General features: G+C 53.4%; 6 protein-coding genes across 6 annotated transcripts; 3 read left to right on the top strand and 3 right to left on the bottom strand.

Moving 5' to 3' along the window:
- Positions 1–1,468: 1,468 nt before the first annotated feature.
- Positions 1,469–2,786, bottom strand: J4E85_009315 (uncharacterized protein; the record flags this gene model as incomplete). The annotated part of the gene is made up of 2 exons (XM_051473539.1): positions 1,469–1,549; positions 1,674–2,786. The coding sequence occupies 2 exons, from the start codon at positions 2,784–2,786 to the stop codon at positions 1,469–1,471; spliced, it is 1,194 nt and encodes a 397-aa protein (XP_051322744.1).
- A 1,222-nt stretch (positions 2,787–4,008) lies between these two features.
- Positions 4,009–4,872, top strand: J4E85_009314 (uncharacterized protein; the record flags this gene model as incomplete). The annotated part of the gene is made up of 1 exon (XM_051473538.1): positions 4,009–4,872. One exon carries the CDS (start codon positions 4,009–4,011, stop codon positions 4,870–4,872), a length of 864 nt encoding a protein of 287 aa, XP_051322743.1.
- A 2,601-nt stretch (positions 4,873–7,473) lies between these two features.
- On the bottom strand, positions 7,474–9,144 carry J4E85_009313 (uncharacterized protein; the record flags this gene model as incomplete). Its single annotated transcript, XM_051473537.1, has 1 exon — positions 7,474–9,144. The coding sequence occupies one exon, from the start codon at positions 9,142–9,144 to the stop codon at positions 7,474–7,476; it is 1,671 nt and encodes a 556-aa protein (XP_051322742.1).
- A 280-nt stretch (positions 9,145–9,424) lies between these two features.
- J4E85_009312 (uncharacterized protein) lies at positions 9,425–10,639 on the top strand (the record flags this gene model as incomplete). Its single annotated transcript, XM_051473536.1, has 1 exon — positions 9,425–10,639. One exon carries the CDS (start codon positions 9,425–9,427, stop codon positions 10,637–10,639), a length of 1,215 nt encoding a protein of 404 aa, XP_051322741.1.
- Positions 10,640–10,865: 226 nt separating this feature from the next.
- Positions 10,866–13,379, bottom strand: J4E85_009311 (uncharacterized protein; the record flags this gene model as incomplete). Its single annotated transcript, XM_051473535.1, has 1 exon — positions 10,866–13,379. One exon carries the CDS (start codon positions 13,377–13,379, stop codon positions 10,866–10,868), a length of 2,514 nt encoding a protein of 837 aa, XP_051322740.1.
- An 882-nt stretch (positions 13,380–14,261) lies between these two features.
- On the top strand, positions 14,262–19,565 carry J4E85_009310 (uncharacterized protein; the record flags this gene model as incomplete). Its single annotated transcript, XM_051473534.1, has 1 exon — positions 14,262–19,565. The coding sequence occupies one exon, from the start codon at positions 14,262–14,264 to the stop codon at positions 19,563–19,565; it is 5,304 nt and encodes a 1,767-aa protein (XP_051322739.1).
- Between the last annotated feature and the right edge of the window lie 66 nt (positions 19,566–19,631).

Raw genomic sequence — 19,631 nt, 5'->3', positions numbered from 1 at the left:
ATTGTCTTTCGTCGTGACAGCTAGTGATATGTTGATCTACTGCACATAAATAAGCGTTGTCCAAGATGCCTACGCCTGTGATGATCTTCTTATGTTCCCTTTTCCATGCGAATGCTTGCACCTTTTTGGGGTTCGATCTTCTGAAGGATAGATAGTCTGCTAGCATTGTGTCTTTTCGCTACCAACCTTGGAAAAGAAGTCAAAGAACACACCCCTCACGTTGTTGCACGTTCCAGAGGTGCAATGGTAGCAAAAAGCAGACTCACTCACACGCCAGGTGTTCTTGTCACACGTAGCGAGCAGAACAAACGAGTAGCGAGCGAAAGCAATCTAAGATAGTAAAAAGACCACATGGGAACCAACATCCCAGTTGCTCTTTCCTTTCTCCGGCGGAAGCAAACAAAATGGCAAAAAGAATGTGGACGCTGTGGGAATTGAACCCACGACCTTTCACAAGTACGCAGAAGAATGCGAAGCGACTGAAGTTGAATGTTAGGAGACAGTTCAGAGAGGGTGTGTTGGGTGGAGTCTTACAAATCATACCCCTAGACTTTGGGATGTTAGTGGATTGTAGAGGGTGATTGGGGTGTTGTGGCAGCTTACCCAAGCGCCCGTATTAGGTAATCGATGGTAAAGCCTCCAGTAACAACGTTTATAAAGGTATAACATTCTGAGGTCTGGTGTTTGGATAACAGGCGCGAGCAATGGAAGACCGGAGCGAGACCATGGTCGAGGTGGGGGTGAGGGGCAGATTTTGGAATGTGGGGTAAGACTTGGAACAGCCCTGGAATACCAAAGTCATCTGTTTACATCAGAAGTATGCCCATCTGCACCATCGTAACTCTTGCTTATTATTGAGAAGGTAGTACTCAGAAACATCAAAACTATCAGAGCAATTCCTTGCTCCCCCATGAGGTCATTCAACATAAACAAATCTTCTCGTTGTATTCCTCCGACATCAGAACCTTACGGCTCTCTTGCTCCATATGACTCGATAACTTCGTTATACCAATCCTTTTGTACATCGGATGTTGCACCGTGCTAGATGGTACTCCAGACTTGCTTTGAGCGTTCACTCCAGCAGGGTAGTCCGTCTGCCCCTCATATTTCAGTAAAAGGCAGTACAAATAACGGAATGCCTTCCGTACTGTTCGCTCCCCATACGCGACGGGCATGCAAAATAGTTTTGCGTCATCGAGAAAGATGTCAACATCGGATTCTGGGGCGTCGAGATACAGGTTGGCGTGTTCGGGATGGCGCGCAGCGTGAGTATTTGGTTGCAACACTTCAGGCCCGGGTTGATCTTGCTTCAGCCGCCAGCTGTACGGGACTCTGATTGGCGGGCGATGCCTACGCAGCTCAATAGCCCTGAGATATCGTGGTCCGAGCAACAATTTTCCTTGATCTACCATGCCATACTTGTTGTCTGTATCCGAGAGGACGATGTGATAACCAAGTACTTCGAGCATCAACTCTTCTTCTGGCTTTGACTCTTCCTTATGATCTTGAGCCCGGGTATGTCTTCTATCAACTGTTGCAGCCCCATAGTCTGTAACGTCGGGATAGGTGATTCCGTGGGGAGTGTCGATTGATGCCCATGAGAATGAAGGCGCTCGAGTTGCGTCGCGCCGCCCAGGGTTCTCGAACACACCATCTCGATAGAGTGCGTTCACCTGCCAAAGGAGCTGGCTTTCCAAGTTGTTTCTCCAAAGGCCGGCAATATACGTGTTTCGTTTTGTGAATAGTTTCTTGTCTGTACAGAAGCGCTTTGCAATGCCGGAAAGCGCTATGAGTTTGTCGCGCGAAACTGTGAGTTGCGTTTTGGAATATACCTCTACAATATGCTTCCACAGCTCGTATATGTGCAGATCTACCATGCCCTCATCAGGGTCTGGGAGGCCCTTCAGGCGATTGTCTCGTAGTGCCTCCCCGGCCTTCTCGGTTAGATTTTTGAAGCGACCCTCATCCACTATGACTCCTAGCTTAGCCCTCTGTGTTAGATTCATCTCCGGATGACCCTCTGCGTCTTCAAACTCTGCACACTCCCAGGCAATCTGATCGTGGCAAAAGTGCAACACTCGCGGTGCCATGAGACGCTCTTGGAGGACCCAGCCTCTGCGGTTAACGGGTGCTTCTTCGACGAGTTCATCCCAGAAGGACAAATCGATGATAGTGCACCTTATCAGCTGGTCTTCGTCCAGACTTTCAGTTCTCTTCGATCCGAAGAGATTCGTTCCAGTATAGTTGACGTTAATCTCGTCTTCCCAGAGATACTCGGGTCGTCGGCTGAAGAACAAGCCCCGATCTCCATCGGTGGCAGCAGTAGCGGATAAATTGAGAAAAGATCTTTGATAGACCTGGTCCATTTGTCGACTCTGCTCCAACCAATCACTAACAGAGCCCTTTGATCGGCTACTGTAGTTCTCAGTCGGCTGTATAATGCACATCGAATCGATCCAGATAAATCCAACTTTATCCAGGCGACAAGCGAAGAGGATAGCGTCTCGGAAAGTTTTCGGCAGCTCTCGCAGCTCGATACCATCTAGTTTGAAACGATCCTCAGTAGTGTGATCCAACCTAAGCTGTCCTTGAACACTCTTGGGCTTTCCCCAGCAATGACTCAGCGTAAGGTACCGATGGTCCTCCCTTTCAATGCGATTCTTCTTTGTCCTATCGCTGTTCCAGGAAAACATCGACAATTTGGCCGGGCTGCCCGAGCTTTGGGTGAATTCGCTGGTTTCCCTGAGATATACCTTCTTTCGTTCAACGTCGCCATGTTCGGACATGATTGTCAGACTGTCTATCTCTTTGATCCCGTTGGCACTGCGAAGCTCTCCAATATCCAATAGGCGTTTGGGGTAGAACTTCTCACCAGAGTCTTCCCAGGATTTTGCACATTTGCATTTTTTAATCCAAGCCTGTGCCACTCCGAACACCTCCTCTGAAGATGTGTCTAACGATCTTGGTGTTCGCAGCTGACGATTTTTGGGATCTGCTCTGTGTGCTTAGAAAACTTCTTGTGGTTGGTGCTACTAGGTAACCTACTGGTCTCCTTCAGCAAATACATGCGATTGTAAGATCCGTTCAGGTCGAAGTCGAGGCTGTACCTAACCCCGGATCCATCTGCGGGTAGTTTACTAAGGCTAGCTTTGATCGATATGGGTCGATCTTCGAGAAGATCCATATCGCGCCGAAGTACCTTCGCTAAAGAGATGCATATCGAGCAATCGGCCTCTCTTGATTTGCGGAGCGACGCTGTAGTATTGTGGTGATTGAATGTTAGATCGTGAGTACCTGCCCAAACCTCCCCGCTTCCACCTCTTAGCATTCCCACGCATACTTTGCAAAGCATACTGGTAGGGTAAGGCTGAAATGCTTGTTGGCCTGGCCTCGTCCGTGACGGGGGGCCGTACTTAGCCTGATTGCTGTCACTGGCCGGAGAGAGTACTGCGCCCAATTAGTACATTACGAGAACCGAGAAGAGTAAACAACGACTTTGAAGAGGAGATGCGAGCGAGCTAAGTCATACGGTAGCGCAGACACCATGCGCGATGAGTCTACAGCACGCAGGAGGCGAGGCTCGAGCGCCTCGCATCATGCTGGCCCGCCCTCGTCTCAGCTGCGGGTGCGAGCTGCAGCGCTCACGATGGGAGGCGCCAATGCTGCCATTACATAGGCTGATGGCTGCACCCCTGATGAATCGTTGGCTGTGGGTGCGGGATGAACCAATGTCGATGTTGGGGCGCAAAGTTGCCCGACCCTGCTGCTTGTACCGGTGTGCTTGGTCACTCCTGCCTGAGGCGCCGCGCAACGTCTCGATTGCTTGAGAGCTTGACGCTGCTGCGCCCCGCCAGGCTTCAGCTGAACACCCCCACCAGCTTTCATTACCCAAGGCATCTTAAACAAGGCTCCAGCACGATACAAACATAACAGAAAGCCAGATTTTGTTGCATTCATCATTCTTCACATCGTTTACTAGGTGCGCATCACCTCACACACCGGGTTAAGATGCCATCCACCTTCCAGCTGTCAGCTTGGGAGCCTGCCATACGCGTCACAGTTGCAGACGGCCACACTCTCGACGAGGCGAAGCTGCTTGGATTTCCAGCGTTCAAAAACTGGTTGAACGCACTCAAGAAGGACATTAATGTGCAAACAACTTCTGGGCACACGTTTGAGAAGGACCCATGGCGCCTTGTGGGCGTGAATATACACAGCGTCACCGTCTTTGAGGGCGGCAAGATAGGCTTCATGACGATCGAAGCCCTGATGAGAAAGGGTGCTAAAAGTCTTGATCGAGTCATCTTCTTGCGCGGTGGAAGTGTAGCTGTTCTGATGATACTACGACCCAAGGACAACAGGAAAGAGCGATATGTCATTCTCACAGAGCAGCCACGGATCGGCGCATGCAGCACTGCTTTCCTAGAGATTCCTGCAGGAATGTTGGATGACAAGTCTGGCAATGTGATCGGGAAGGCGATGGAGGAAATCTACGAAGAGACGAGCCTAAAGGTCAACGCAGATGAGTTGATCGACATGACCGCGATGGCTCTTGAGCAGTCTCAAACAAACGAGCATCTTCAACCAGCTGTGTATATGAGCCCTGCAAATCTGGACGAGTACATCCCGCTGCTATTATGGGAGAAAGAACTGGACCGAACCGAGATCGAGAATTTGAAGGACAAGTTAACGGGCGAACGTGCCAAGGACGAATGGATCACTTTGCGCGTCCGCGATTACGAAGTGCTCTGGACAGAAGGCGCAAGGGATGCTAAGACGCTCAGTGCCTGGGCGCTGTACGAGGCATTGAATAAGATCGGCAAAATTGAAGAGCGATTAAAGCAAATTCGTATAGGTCGGACAAAGGGATGACTCGCAGTGGAGAAGATATATTCGTCAACTCCCAAGTTCCAAGGCCTCTCGGAGTACCTTTGCACTTTTTTGCGTTTAAAGAAGCGCTACTAGCCGGCCCAGTTGGTCGCCAGCCTTTCGATGGAATTATGCCAGAGCTTTAGTAAAGATAGAACCCGGCTGATAGACAGTGTGGGGCGCTGCAGACCGCAGTTGAAGTGTTGATGACGGAACGGCCAGTAGATCCATTGGTCGTTGCGCAGCAAGTGTTTCAGTGTAACATGTGATTATCGCGAATCTACTTCTCGCGAGCCGAATACGCGCGTTACGAAGTATGACCTCACGTTTTCAACGAAATCCGCGGCGCTGTGTCTTAGCGATCTTTCCATTCATTTGAAACACGTCAAAAACGCTGTCAGATTCTCTCAGTTAGGACTTGTTGGACGTTGTGTTCTAGCTTACAGCTCAACATGTACGCGTCACCAAGAGTTACCAGAACCCGTGTTGCTTACATATTACTAAATCTTGATAAGTACATACTTCCTAAGTCAATGTAACTTCCTGGCCTAAAGATTTCCTCAAAAAATGCAACACAAGTTCTGCCACCTCTAATAGAATTGAATGTGACTTCGAGTACAAGATTGGGGTATTGAGTAAAGGAAGAGGAAAAGACATGATTAGATTCCATATACACCCATTTGCTATTGCCCTGAGCTAGTCCCTTAGCACAATGGTCAGCCGCTGCTGAACCACCCAGGTCATGGCTATGTCGCAAAGAAGTTTTCGTATGTATCGAGGTTGCCATCTCCAACTCCATGAGGCTGATCGCTGAGTGTCTTGGAAAAGTACTCCGTGCTCGCATGTTGAACATGAAACATCTGCACCGCGATTTTCCGAACAGAACATGGTCTTGAGCTGGTAGCCTATTGGAAAAATTGCGGAGGGAGATGTAGAATAGAAGAGAAGAGGAGCGGAGTAAAGTTTGGAGCTATATATACGGCAGAGGCTTGCCCTCAGCGCATAACTCGAAAGTATAGGTTTTGAAATACCATGTGATCTGCTGCTCGTCTTTGAACTTTCCAGAAGCGATGTATTTGGCATGAAACATTATGCTCGGGTTTTGGAGAAGCGAAGCCGTCATGTCTTGATCAACTGCGAGTTTGGATAAAAGCGAGTTCTTCGTGATTCTGTTTGGTACGAACAGGATGCAGCGAAGATCTTAGACAAATAATCTCAAAGATCCAGAGGCGGTCATGTCGTATACGTTGGAGCTTTTGAAGTACAGCTCACCAACATGTATTGTAAGTATCTCCTTTTTGGTAGTTCGCGGCAGGCAGACAGCGAAAAGACATATCTTGGTTCTTTCGGTATTTTCGAAACAAGTCATTTCACTGTGGCTTGACGTTTTCGTTTTGGTGTAGAAAGTAAGGTAATGGAGGAATGAAGACGGGTGTGCCAGACGTGATATTTATACCCATCTCACTAGCACAGAGCAACGCCATGGCGGTGTATGTTGCTATCGTTCCCAGCGATGCATAGCGGCAGGCGACGCAACCGCCCGATCATGAACTGGGGTAACGGTCTTTTTTGGTTCACATGAATATCATGAGGAGTAGAACCATGGCCATATCGAGATTGACTGTACTTTTTGAGAATGTGGGATCGCATATGCTGCGGCCCTCGTCGTTTTGGTGGAATGAAGAGACTAGGAGTAGAAGACTGTATTCGGTGTAACCTGAGGGATTGAACGCATCATGAGAGTCTTTTGACGAAGTTCTGGCACATAGGTGCGCTTGCACCCTGTTTTTGGAACATTCCCGGCGAAGGGAAAGACCGAGGAACAGACATCATCTTGTCGGCGCAGATATTCTGGGGAAGGCCATGATCATGCCTCTGGCCTCTTTTGGTAATACAGAAGATTTCTCGTGTTCTTGCAAGAACAATGGAGAAGAGAAGCGACAGGGACTTAAATATCGTGAGCTGGGGCCACGACAGTGGACATGGCAAGGTTGATGTCGTTTTTGGATCGAGCAAGGGGTCCCGAAATCCACAGATCATGGCCACATCGAATGGCGTTTTTGGAGATGTATGCACATAGACACTCTTCGGTTGTGTTTTGAACCGTGGAAAAGGGACGTGGACATAAGCCAGAATGAAACAACTTTTGAGGCCAGGTCACATGACATGACGAGGTACCTGTTTTTATTGAAAAAATGCAAAGGCAGTAGATGGGGAATAAGGTCCATGGGCAAGAAGACGGTGTTTATATAGACGTCGTGCCAAGAGAAGTGCGTTTGCGTACTCGTAGGAAGGCGTGACGACTGCAATAGGATGGTGGGCCATACCATGAGCGGGGCATCTGGGTCTGTATGCTGTACCGGTAATATGAGTAGATTGCTGAAGTAGTGTAGTCAGTATGTAGCGAGCAAGTGCTCGGGATCCAGAAGCAGAAGAAAGAACCACACGTGATGAAAGCGGCGTAGAAATAGTATTTGGGTATCAGAATACGCGACGATATGTGACAGAAGCCGCGAAAAGCACAAAGCGCAAAAAGAGTGTGGCCGAAACCAAAGAAACGACGCTCGCGACCAACCTGGTAAAGACCCAAGATAACTCGCTCCATCACTTATACTGATACTCGTTCTCGTCGTCGCTATCATCCTGTCTTTCAAGCACATCTTCAATCTCCTCATTCAGCAGAAGACCCATATCATACGTCTTCTCCCTGATCTCATCCGCCTCTTCCCTGCCCACCGAACAGTCGTCCATAATGAGCAGAATCGCGGCCTCAGGCACCATGACGGCTTGCACAAAGGCCGCGATACCGGATGCTTGGACGACGCGATCCTTGCAGTTCTTCATCTCGACCTTCAGGGTATCCATGACGCTCTCAGTGATGACGCGACGGCCGTGGGGACCGTAGTAACCCGGGTAAGCGGCCTTCTCGTCAAGAGCATATGATTCCAGTTCCTCTTGTACGTCTTCTGCCAGATCTGTTCGTCTCGAGGGGACGGCAGCTGCTTTTCCAGTCAATGCCAGCGGTTCGTAGCGATCTCTGTGTATACTGGACCGGTCGTTGTTGAGTATTTGTAACAGCGTCGCCTTGCTCCTGCATATTCGCCTAGGAAGTGCTTTCCAGTCAATATCCGGGTATCCTTTCTGTGTGTACTCCTTCTGCGCCGACTTCTTCTTATGCGCATGGCAAAATGCAGACTTGTTCTTGACCGTCTTATCCTTGCCTTTCCAGAAGTTCCAGTATTCGTCCTGCTCGACTGGCTCCGAACACAATGTACATCGTGAGCCTTCTTCCTCTACGTCGGGAAGCTTCCCGATGTAGCTGCTAATGTCGTCGAGGGCTTCTTGTGGTGCGCTGGAATCAGGCTGTGAGGATGGTGGCTCCTGATTCTCCTTCCAGCTACTGAGTTGACCAAGGAGTTGGGCGGTTCTGGCTGCCTTTTCTGCTTTCTTCAGTGACTTGGGACTCATTGGAGTGATTCCTAGTTCCTTGTACAGCTCTTCGCCTTCGAGTATCTTGGGTGTAGCGTCGCCGCCTTTGGCTTTTGTGTCTTTCGCCTTCTTCTTCGGTCTGCGCAGCCCCTCGATATTGTTTTGTGGTCTGTCGCAGTCTTTTGGCAGCGCAAAGAGCTCTTCGTCGTCTAGACCAATGGAACTGGCATCGCTCTCGTCACCGGCTTGTGACAGGCCAATCCGCGATTTGTTCTTCACTCCATAGGTCTGCCCCGTAGTCTTTGACGCTGCTTTCCCAAGCTTCTTCGCGGGCGGTGCTGCGTGTATGTTCCTGGTCTTCGAACCATACCCCTTGCTGTTCTTACTGGTCTTCTGGGAAGTGTGTTCCATACCCCAACTAATCGGGCCATCGTTGGCTGACCCTGCAGAGGACGCGGGTGTGTTCTCTTTGGGATCGTCGAATATCGTCGTAGCTTTATGCGCTTGACCACTCTGATACGTCCCACTCGTAGGCGCACGTATTATCCCAATCTTCTTTCTGGCAGCCTTCTTCTGAGGTCTTCTCAGAGTTGTATCCTCGGTATTCTTCGACGTAGGTATAGTGGCTGTCGCGGGTTGGACCGGTTGAGGAGGGGGAGGATGCGATTCATTGTCGGAGGACACGGGCTCGGCATTGATATCGATTTCTTCCTGCTGATGTGTAGACGAAGTGTTATCATTCGCCTGCCTCTTGGACGCGGGTTCTTCGTGATCGTCCTCCTCAGCATGCCGCTTTCCACCAATGTTTCTTAACAATTTCGGCGCCTGTTTCGTCAGGTATACCATTGCCGCGCATCAATGGAGGAAACTGAACGAAAGAAAAAGATACGATGCGTCCTCGAGGTAATGCGATGTCGGCGCACGCGAATGTATAGTCTTCCCGAGACGGACTCGAGATCATGCAGCAACGCGCCTTCCGGCGTTCCACCCCAGAACGCGAACACCGCGTTCGCGCTAGTCCGTCTTATCGATAACGCCCGAGCTCCGCCAAAAAAAGTTACCAGAACTTGCCAACTCGGTCGCAAACCCTCTCAAACAACACCGAAACCCCCAGCGTATCCTCACGATGGCTCTAGACGAAGCGCTGCAGCAGCCTTTGAACTTCACTGGTCATCGGCATATGATCTCGCGCCTCCTCCTGGCAACCCTCACCGGCCGACCCGTTCGCATCTCGCAAATTCGCTCTTCCTCGACCACACCTGGTTTAACACGCCATGAGACAAACTTCATCCGGCTGCTTGATTCGGTGACGAACGGCTCGCAGGTTCAATTTAGCATGACGGGAACGACAATAGTTTACAGACCGGGTCTCATCACCGGAAGTGCCGAGGGCCTAGGAGCCAGCGGCGGCGTAATCAGACACGAGATACCAGCCGAGTGCAGAAAGAGGGGCGTAAGCTGGTGGTTGATCCCACTCTGCGTTCTCGCGCCCTTCAGCAAAGGAAACATGAACGTCGTCTTCCACGGCGAAGGCTGCGTAACAGCTTCCACAATCGCCGGCGACGTCTCCGCCGACACCGTCCGCACCGCAATCCTCCCACTGTACAAAAACTTCGCTATCGAGCGAAACATCGAACTGCGCATCCTCAAGCGCTCTTCCGCGCCCGCAGGGGGCAAAGGCGCAGGCGGTGAGGTACAACTCGTCTTCAACCACCAAGTCCGCCTGCCCAAGACACTGCACCTGCTGAACCCCGGACGAGTCAAGAAGATAAGAGGTGTAGCCTACTGCGTCGAAGTTCCGAAGAGCAACAACGAGCGCATGACCTTCACCGCGCGAGGCATCCTCAACAAATTCGTCCCAGACACGTACATCTTCTCCGACGCCAGCGCCGCGCCCTTAATACCTACAAACGCCAAAGGCCACTCCAGCGGAAAAGTAAAGGGCGCCGTGGGTTTCGGAATCAGTCTCGTTGCGGAAACCAGCACGGGATGTATATACTCTGCAGATGTGTGCTCACCACCTGATGGTGGCGTGCCCGCGGACGAAATTGGCAAGCAATGCGCATACCAGCTGCTCGAGAAGATATCGCAGGGAGGATGTGTGGAGAACGTTGCGGCGCCCACGGTACTTATGCTCATGGCTATGGGTAGTGAGGATGTAGGCAGAGTGGCGCTGGGCAAGGATATACTGGGCAGCGAGGAGATTATACAACTCGCCCGGGACTCCAAGGTCTTCGGCGGCAGCGCATGGGGCTTCAGGGAGGCAGGCGGCGAGAGGGAAGAAATTGTTGTTAGCGTTGTAGGAAGAGGAGTAGGCAATGTGGGAAGAAAGGTTGCTTAGATTTCTTCAGTTTGGGAAAAAGTTATGCGCGCAAATATGATACCCCCAATTTCTCATAATCTATCTTGGTCTGATGACACCACTTGTTTTAGTGCGTATACTTCGTGTGGGCGTCACTGAGACGGCAGGTAAATACGTGTCTAAGCAAAGAAGAGACGCCGCCCAATGATCTGATTCGCATAAAACCACTGTACAAAAAAAGCTGATGCTAAAGCTGGAGACGTTCCTACTGCCTCTTGCCCGCCGAGCTCGCTCCACTACCACTGTCCTCATCGCTCTCCTCATCCTGATCCTGAGCATACTTCTCGTTAAACCTGTCCTGATCCCGATACGGGCCCTCGCTACCTTCATCATCACTCAGCAAGTCCTCATCAGACTCGCCGGCAAAAGCATCATACAACTCCCCACCCCTCTTCGCGCGCTTCTTCCTGCCTGCAGCACCAGAAAGCAAGCCCGCGTCATCTCCAGCTTCGTTGTCGTCCAAGACCTCGAACTCGTACGCATCGCGCGAGTCCTTCATGCGCTTGCGCCTAGCAATGAAGAAATAGGTACCGAGACCAGCCATGAAAACGATAATTAGGGCGAGAGCGCCGTATATCCAGATTTGGGTGCGCTTCGACACGCCAAAGGTGGGGAAGGGGTTAGGTAGGAAGTTTTCAGATGGATCAGCAGACGCCGTGGCACTGGCACTCGCAGTCGCCGAAGTCGTCGTCTGCACACCACTGTTAGCTGGTGTCTGAGAGGGCTTCTGGTTCACGGGACGGTCGGGGTGGTCATCGGGGATGGATGTCATGGTAGGTGAGGTACCACTGGGTATGGTAATACTAGTGGTATGCGCCGGATGATCATCAATCTTGTCGTGATCGTCGTCGTCGTGCTCGTCGGGGATGGGGCGGAGTTTGGCTTTGGAGGCGTCGATGCATTCACCCCAGAGTCGGAGCTTCCAGTCGGTAAAGGTGCCTGTCTTCATGTTGCCGGATTTGACGTCTTTGACTATGACGGTCCAATTGCCAATGGCGTTCTCTCCCCAGTGGGCAACGGACATGAAGGTCCAGTCAATGTAGCCGTATGGCGCTTCGTCGTCGCGGCGTGCGGTAGACAGGTGCGAAACCATGCCGCTTGGAGATCGGAGTTCGACACTGAGATCGCCACGGCGCTCGTGCTCTACGTTCATGGTGAGCGTGATATGCTCAACACGGGCAAAGTTGGCCTTCTTGAGCATGTCCTCCTTGACTTCAAAGACACTGGCGAGGCCCTGGTTGCCTTCCGGAATCGCCTTCTTCACGTGCATCCACGGCGAGTAGAACCATGCTTGGGGCTTGACGAGCTCCCACTCCTTTGCCTTCTCTACAATGGCGTAGGCATCGAGCTTTCCGTATCCGAATTGATGGCTGAACATGCGGTCGATCGAGGTCTTGGTCCAGTCGCTGGGCGTGTCAAAGGGAACAGCGGTCATGACGGCGAGCCATTGCATGTCGCGCCATGTCAACTCGGGACGGGCCTGAAGCGCAAGGGCGAAGACTCCTACACCAATGGGTCCAGCAGCCGATGTACCTCCGTGCTGGCTGGTGCACTTGTTTGCGCCGACGTCTGTTGTGTGGATGGCATCGCCGCCGCCACTGCTGTATGTTACCACCAGCTGTGCGGAGCAGGCCTCGGAGTAGTATGGGTGGCCGTTGTTCTGGTCGATGGCGCCGACGGTGATACTGTAGATGCTGTTGGTGTAGCCGTCGAAGTTGCAGTTGTCGTCGCTCGCAGCACCATTGCCTGCCGCGAAAACGTAGATGGATCCCTTTCCACCGCGGCCCTTCTGAACAGCAGTGACCATGGCCTTCTCAATGAGGATGCCTGGAGCTTGCATGGTCTTACCATCGTCGGGTGGGCCCCACGAGCACGAGTAGATGTCGTTCTGCTGCATCTCGAAGTTTATCGCGAGTGCCTCGTCGAGATCTGTAATGTCGCCTGACAGGATGCGCACACCTGAGATCTTCGCGTCGTAGGCAAGTCCGACACCGCAAGCGTCGTTCCTTCCGGCGGCGATTTCTCCCGCGCATCGTGTGCCGTGGCGGTCGTCGGAGAGCTTAGGGGTGGGTAGGTCTTCGTGGTCGTTGTAGTCGTGGGAGCCGGCAGCGAAGAAGTTGTCCTTGAGGTCGTTGCTGGTGTAGTCCAGACCATCGTCGACAACGCATGCGGTAACGCCTTCGCCGGTGATATTCTGCAGCCACACACCTGTGACGTTAATGTCGTTCCCGGGCGTCTTGACATTGAAAATGTGCCATTGCTCTTCGAAGATGGGGTCCTTGATTTGCAGCTGGCTCGCTACTTCCCGCTGAGCTTTGATGGCATCCGTAACAGGGGGCCCCCGTTCTGGCAGTTCTGGGATGACGCTGCGCTTCCAGTGCCGCGCCTTGATCTTTTGCTTTTGGGTGAAGTGGACGCTGTCGAGAGGGTGGTACTCGGGGCCGACTTCCCGTTTCCGCCGCCGCCTCTTGAGTTCTTGCTGTGCGTCGTCTACAATGTCGTTCTCGTGCTTGGGGGCCTTGAAGACATGGTGGTCCTCGAGTGTGCCAAAGGGGCCCTCGTACGTCAGGCCGAGGTGGGCGGCGAGGTCTGAGGGCGATGCGGAGGGGGAGATGTGGACGGCATAGTAGTCGTGGCTCGAGTAGTTGCGGGGTGGGAGGTGCCTTCCCGCAGTAGCCAGTGTGGCTGCCGTCAGCAGGCTCCAAAAGTGAATGCGCATGGCGGAGGCGCCGAGAGGGTATTAAGTGCAGCCGGCTGCGGTCATGTATCGTGTAGGGTCGTAGGGCGTGACGTGGCAGCGCGTGCTGGGGAAGTATGCGTAGGTGGGTGGTGAGGATACCGTGGGCGGCGAGTCGAGAGGGTCGTTTGTATTGAGCTTATTGAGGAGACTGATTACGACGACAGGGTATTAGATGGACGGATGGACCGAATGCCTATGCGCGCGCCGAGTGCAGTGCGCCGGGGGAACAATACAGGCGTAGTGTAATAGTGTGAAAGAGGAGGAAGAAGCACCTGGGGCGTCACGTCGAGGGAGTCGGCGACTGAAACGTTGATGTTTGACACTTCTCTGGCTTCTTCGCATGCAAGGTGCCTGTATTGAGACCCCCGGGACGCCTTCCCTTTGTGGCGCTAGTGGCCGCCGCCCTTGCCTTGCCGGTGGTCGTGTGGAGGATGCCTGTCTGTCCAAGATGCTGCCGTCCAGCTCGAGCCCCAGCCTCCTCTACCGCGCCCGCCACCACCATTCTGCGATATGCGCTGGCCATGGATAACTGCCCCGACCCTGCATCCGTACCGCTCTTCCTATGTCCTTGCACTTAGCATCTCTTGATTTTCCCGCGACACATCGTTGTCATTGCGCCGTCCATCTTCGCTACCGCATATTGCACCCCAGCACACCTCCGCCGCCTCTCCGCACCCGACATTCTTAGGTAGCTACCACCATCGAGGACTGCAATTGAGACGTCTATCTAAGACCGGATGTGATAGTGTAACCCAGCTACGTAGATGCGCCCGGCCTAGTTCCGTCCCATCTCCAACAGGACGGTGGTACGCCCCGCTTGCTTCACCGTAGCCATTACCGATCCCATGATCTCGTCGCATCATGGAAAACAATAGGAACAGCGGCTCCTTTGCATCGCGGGCCGTCAATCCTACTCTCCTTGAAGTTCCAGACAGCAATCCCCAGAAGCGCAAATCCTACCGCCGCCCAGCCGATGCGCAACCCGCAGGCGCATCCCCATCAGAGCCCGATATGTCGAACACCGTACCCAGCAACACTGCGCGCCCGGTCGCAACTGTGCCCTTGAATGGCAATGTCACCATTGGCAGCGGGCATAGACGGCGGCAGAGCAGACACATACCGCCCCCGACGACAGGCGCAACGAGCGAATCTGTGCCAGCTGCTCCAGAAGTACCTCGTGCGCCACCCTCCTCCTACAGAGACCCGTATGCCAGAGGGGTCAAAGTGCCCGCGCGCTCAAGCTCTGGCCGATCGCGCGACCCAGCCATCCAATTGAACCCGAGCAGACAGCAGGCGACTATCCAAACAGCTGCCAACAGACTGTACGAGCTGCGGTCACCACCCTATGCGCCAGCCGAACCGTTGGCAGGGACCGTCCAGAGACGCGGCTCTCAGCGCAGACCCTCTGTGCCCGACCGGTCGCCCCTGCAAAAGTTGGAGGGGAAGCTAGACGATATCAGCAAGGAAGAGAGAAGGGCACGGATACTCGAGGCGGAACTGGCCGCGCAAGAGAAGGCTGAGGCGGAGATGCGAGAACGACGAGCGCGAGAAGCTGCGCAAAAGCAACGTGTCGTGTCTGTGCCCATACCGGAGAAGTCATCCAGCGCTTCTGCCCCGACCAACAACGGCAGGCGCCAGGTGTCCATGCCGTTCCAGGACAAAGCCATGTCCCCGCCAATGTCCCCACCCATGTCGCCGCCCATGAGCGACCTGGAATCAGACGACGGCTATGCCTATGACCTTAGCGACCCATGGCATCCCTCGGATGCGCAAGGAGGAGCAGTTCAGTCCGTTCAGCATGTGCCCATGCAAAAGGCGCAGGTTGTTCCCATGGCCTACCAGCCGGTACTGCATACTGATGCTGCCATACCGCGAGGAAGCAGCTTGAAGGGAAAGGAACCGGCGGGTTCACGGAAATCTGGCAGCTACAGCGATCGAAGTATGCTGCCTTCGCAGAACATGCCCAGGAAGCCTGTAGCCAACCCCGCGGGACTTGGCCTGGTAGGTGTCCGCGACACTTCGACACCCTCTGATGTATCTCGTTCGGAGAGCAAGAGAGGCCAGGGGAAAAGAGACAGCCGAGGATTCATGGCTGCACAGATGGAAATGCAGCAAAATGATATCGACTACAAAGGATCACCACGAGAGAACGATACCCAGCAACTGCCACGCAAGATCCCTCCCGTTCCCCAGACCGTTCAAATACCGCCTATCCCGCCTGTCCCTCAGACCAATCGCAAGAGCGTCATGTTCTCTGAGTCCGAGTCGGACCTAGAGCAGCACGATCCTGAGAAGAAACATCGCTACTCCCGCCATCACAGCGAGCCGGAAAGGACCTACACACCCGCTCCCATGCTCGAGGAATGGAGAAGTGCACCGATTGGTCTCCTTACTGCAGATGATCTAGATCTAGACGCTCCAGCCAAAGCCAATAGCGGCAACAAAGCATGGTGGGAAGAGAGCAAGGCCTCTCGACGAAGACGTTCCGGCGGATACGCGGAGCCAACTTACGATGGCTATGCCGACGATGCCCCCACACATACTGCTTTCAATCCACCACTATACCTCAAGTGTGGACCGCTCCTACGCTACACCGGTCTTCGGAGAGATCGCAGCGTTCCCGGACGTGAGCGTGAAATCTGGAGAGGCAGTATCATGATTGTTACTGTTGACGCCTCTTCTTCGTATGCCAAGCCGCCGACGTTGCGATTGTTCAAGCAGCCAATGGACATACTTCCGCCTCCGCCGGAGGAAATTAGCCAGGACCAGCTGGACCCATCCTACGTCGATCCCATCGAAGGCCAAGTCAAAGTGTCGCGTACTGGTGAGGCGCTATACGTCAAGCCGGTTGACGAACTCGCAGAGGACGAGGACCTATCGCGCATTGAAGACGACACCGGTTTGTTCTCCACGACTCGAAGCACAACGAACGGATCGGGTTCTAAGTCAACCCGCATTCACAAGAAGGACGGCGAGAAGCTTGGCAAAGTCCGTGATTTTCCCGGTATACGCCTATATGCTGAGCGAGGCGTGACCTTCTGGCGCTTCAACATCGAAGTCGAACTTGGCAGTACTCAGACACGCATTGCCTACAAGATCAACCAAGGCCCTGCCATCGGATTTTGGGTCCCAGCCAAGGGAGAGTCTATGAACATTATGTTTCACAGCTGCAACGGCTTCTCAGCCACTGTCGAAGCGAATGAGTTCTGTGGTCCAGACCCGATGTGGCGCGATGTACTGAACACGCACCAAACCCGCCCATTCCATGTGATGATCGGTGGAGGTGATCAGATTTACAACGACGCTGTAATGAGGCAAACGACTTTGTTCAGACAATGGACGGAGAACAGGAACCCTATGCACAAGCACCATCAGACATTCTCTGAGGAAATGCAGAACGAGCTGGAGCAGTTCTACCTCGATCGGTATGCAATGTGGTTCTCCCAGGGTTTGTTTGGCATGGCCAACTCCCAGATCCCAATGGTCAATATCTGGGATGACCACGACATTATCGACGGCTTCGGATCATACCCTCATCACTTCATGCAAACACCAGTATTCACCGGTGTTGGTGCCGTTGCTTTCAAGTACTACATGCTCTTCCAGCATCAGTCTGTACCCGCCGAAACCGATAAGACCGAACCGTCATGGGTACTTGGAAAGAGCCCTGGCCCGTATATCAAGGAGCGCTCTCGAAGCGTCTTCATGCAACTCGGTCGTCAGGTAGCCTTCCTCGGTCTCGACTGCCGTACAGAGCGACAGCGTGACGAAATTCTCACCGAAGACTCCTATGACATCATCTTCGATCGTCTGGAAGATGAGATTATCAAGGGTGAGACTAAGCACCTGATTGTGCTTCTTGGAGTACCCATTGCCTACCCTCGCTTGAACTTCCTCGAGAACATCCTCACGAGCAGGCTTATGGACCCGCTCAAAGCTCTCGGTCGCGCAGGAATGCTGGGCAACTTCGTCAACAAGTTCGATGGAGGCGTCGAGATCTTGGATGACCTAGACGATCATTGGACAGCCAAGCACCACAAAGAAGAACGCAACTGGTTCATCAAAGAGCTGCAACACATTGCTTCGACCAAATCTGTGCGCGTTACCATACTCGGTGGTGACGTGCATCTGGCGGCAGTCGGACAGTTCTACAGCAACAAGAAGCTGAACATTCCCAAGGACAAAGATCACAGATACATGCCGAATGTTGTGTCTTCCGCCATTGTCAACACACCGCCTCCAGACGTGATGGCAGACATCATCAACAAGCGCAACAAGATACACCATCTCGATTCAGAAACAGATGAAGACATGATTCCCCTCTTCACTCACGGCGTCGACGGCAAGAAGAGGAACAATACGCATTTGCTACCCCACCGAAACTGGTGTAGCATTCGAGAGTACAAGCCAGGATCTTCACCATCAGAAACACCATCGCCACCCACAACCCCTGCGAACGGTCCGCGCATGGGAAGAACGATGTCAGACTTCGCGCCAGGGCAGCTGGTGAGAAGACTCAGTGGCCAACAGAGAAGACCTTCAGGAAGAGGCCGCGGACCACCTGTGTCTTATCGCAACAACCCTTCATATGCCGCCGCCGATGAAGTTCAGATCGGCCACCATCAACCACAGTCTTCATTCTCGCCCGATCGATCAGAACCTGAGAGACCCACTCGTTCGCGACGCAGTTCTCTGACATCGCTCTTCCGTCGCCGCGCGTCAGTAGATGTCGCCCGTCCTGACACGTCTGAGACTGCAACACCTCCCCTAAGCCGGCATAGTGTGTCGCAAGATCGACCGTCTACCTTCCATCGCCGACCCAGCGTACTGACTAAGAAGACTGAGCGGCACCACGGCCCATATGTCAACCTTGAGGGTGGTCTTGACATCTGTCTCAACGTTGAGGTATCGCAGCACGACCCGGCCGGTATCACAATGCCTTACAGACTACTCGTGCCAGCGCTTACTTATGTTGAGCCTGAGGAGGGAGTCGTCGAGAAAGAAAGGGGTAGATCCCGTGGATTCTTCGGCTCTTTCGGTGGCAAGCGCAAAGCGACGATCGGCGATGATGGGAATTCCATCTCGGGCAGCGAAAGCGGAAGTGAGCTCGGGGAGATGTCTAGTGAGGAAGAAGAAGACCGCACGCAGCAAAGGTACAAGGTCGGACCTCGGATAGTCATGCCGAGTATGGGGTCTCAAAACAGGCGTGGCTCTGAGCCTGCCCCTGTCACTACCATTGGCCCTGCAGCTCCCGTTCCCACTGCCCGAGAGAATCGTCTTAGTTCAGGCTTCCATGCTAACACAGCTGCAACTGTAGCTCCGAACCAAACGAACGGAATTCGCCGCGATCTCGTTCCAGAAAATCAAGGACGACGAAGCTTGGATGCAGCTGCGGGTACCTCGTCCAGAGCTGCTGCCTGGGACAACGTGGCCGCGAAACGGCACGTCAGCATGCCGGTCGCTCCTCCCGCTACCCAGACTGCGACCCAAGCGACAGTGATGCCATCCCGCTCCGCCTCCACGCGCAAGCAGCCTACCTATAACTCGTCTCACAAGTCGCAACTCCCTGCGCCTTCGCCAGAGATAGAACCCAAAGTGCAGCGAAGATCCATGGGTGGTATCTTGAACCAACACTCGCACGACAAGAAGTGGGAGCATGATGCCCATGTAGCCGCTCATACACCTGCACAAACACAAAGGAAGGCGAAGCGGGAATCATACCCACCGCATCCAGCGATCGTCGGCGCCGGACCAAACTCGCCCTACTCGCGAGACGGACAAGGCCTCCAAGCACGACAAGACACAGCCGGCGGTGACTACTTCTCCAGCGGCGGCCGAGACGGCAAGACCCACCCTGCCACAGCACCCCGTCAAGTCGTCGACCCAGAGTACACCGAGAAACCAGTCCAACGTGCCGACTACGCCGCACAACCACAACGAGGCGGTTACGACCGTACCTCTTCCTACCCAGCCTACCCCCAGCGCAACGGCACTGCAGGAGTAGGCGCAAAGTACCTCGGCGGAGGCAGGTACGAGGACGAAGACGAAGATAGCTTCGACAGCGCTGATGACGACGAGGCTAGTCTCAGCGGACAGGAGCAGGAGATGAGCCAGGATAGCTTCGTGGTGCCGAAGCGGAAGAAGAAGTGGCAGATTTGGAAGTAATGGGTGAGGAGGGATTGCATTGGTAATGAGATTACGATTTGGGTACATGACTGGTTCGGGCTTTTT

Source organism: Alternaria conjuncta (genome assembly GCF_024043145.1).
Source record: "Alternaria conjuncta strain BMP 0040 chromosome Unknown scaffold_16, whole genome shotgun sequence".
Lineage (NCBI taxonomy): Eukaryota > Fungi > Ascomycota > Dothideomycetes > Pleosporales > Pleosporaceae > Alternaria > Alternaria conjuncta.
The sequence above is the reverse complement of the archived record's forward strand: the minus strand, read 5'-3'. Positions and strand labels throughout refer to the sequence as shown.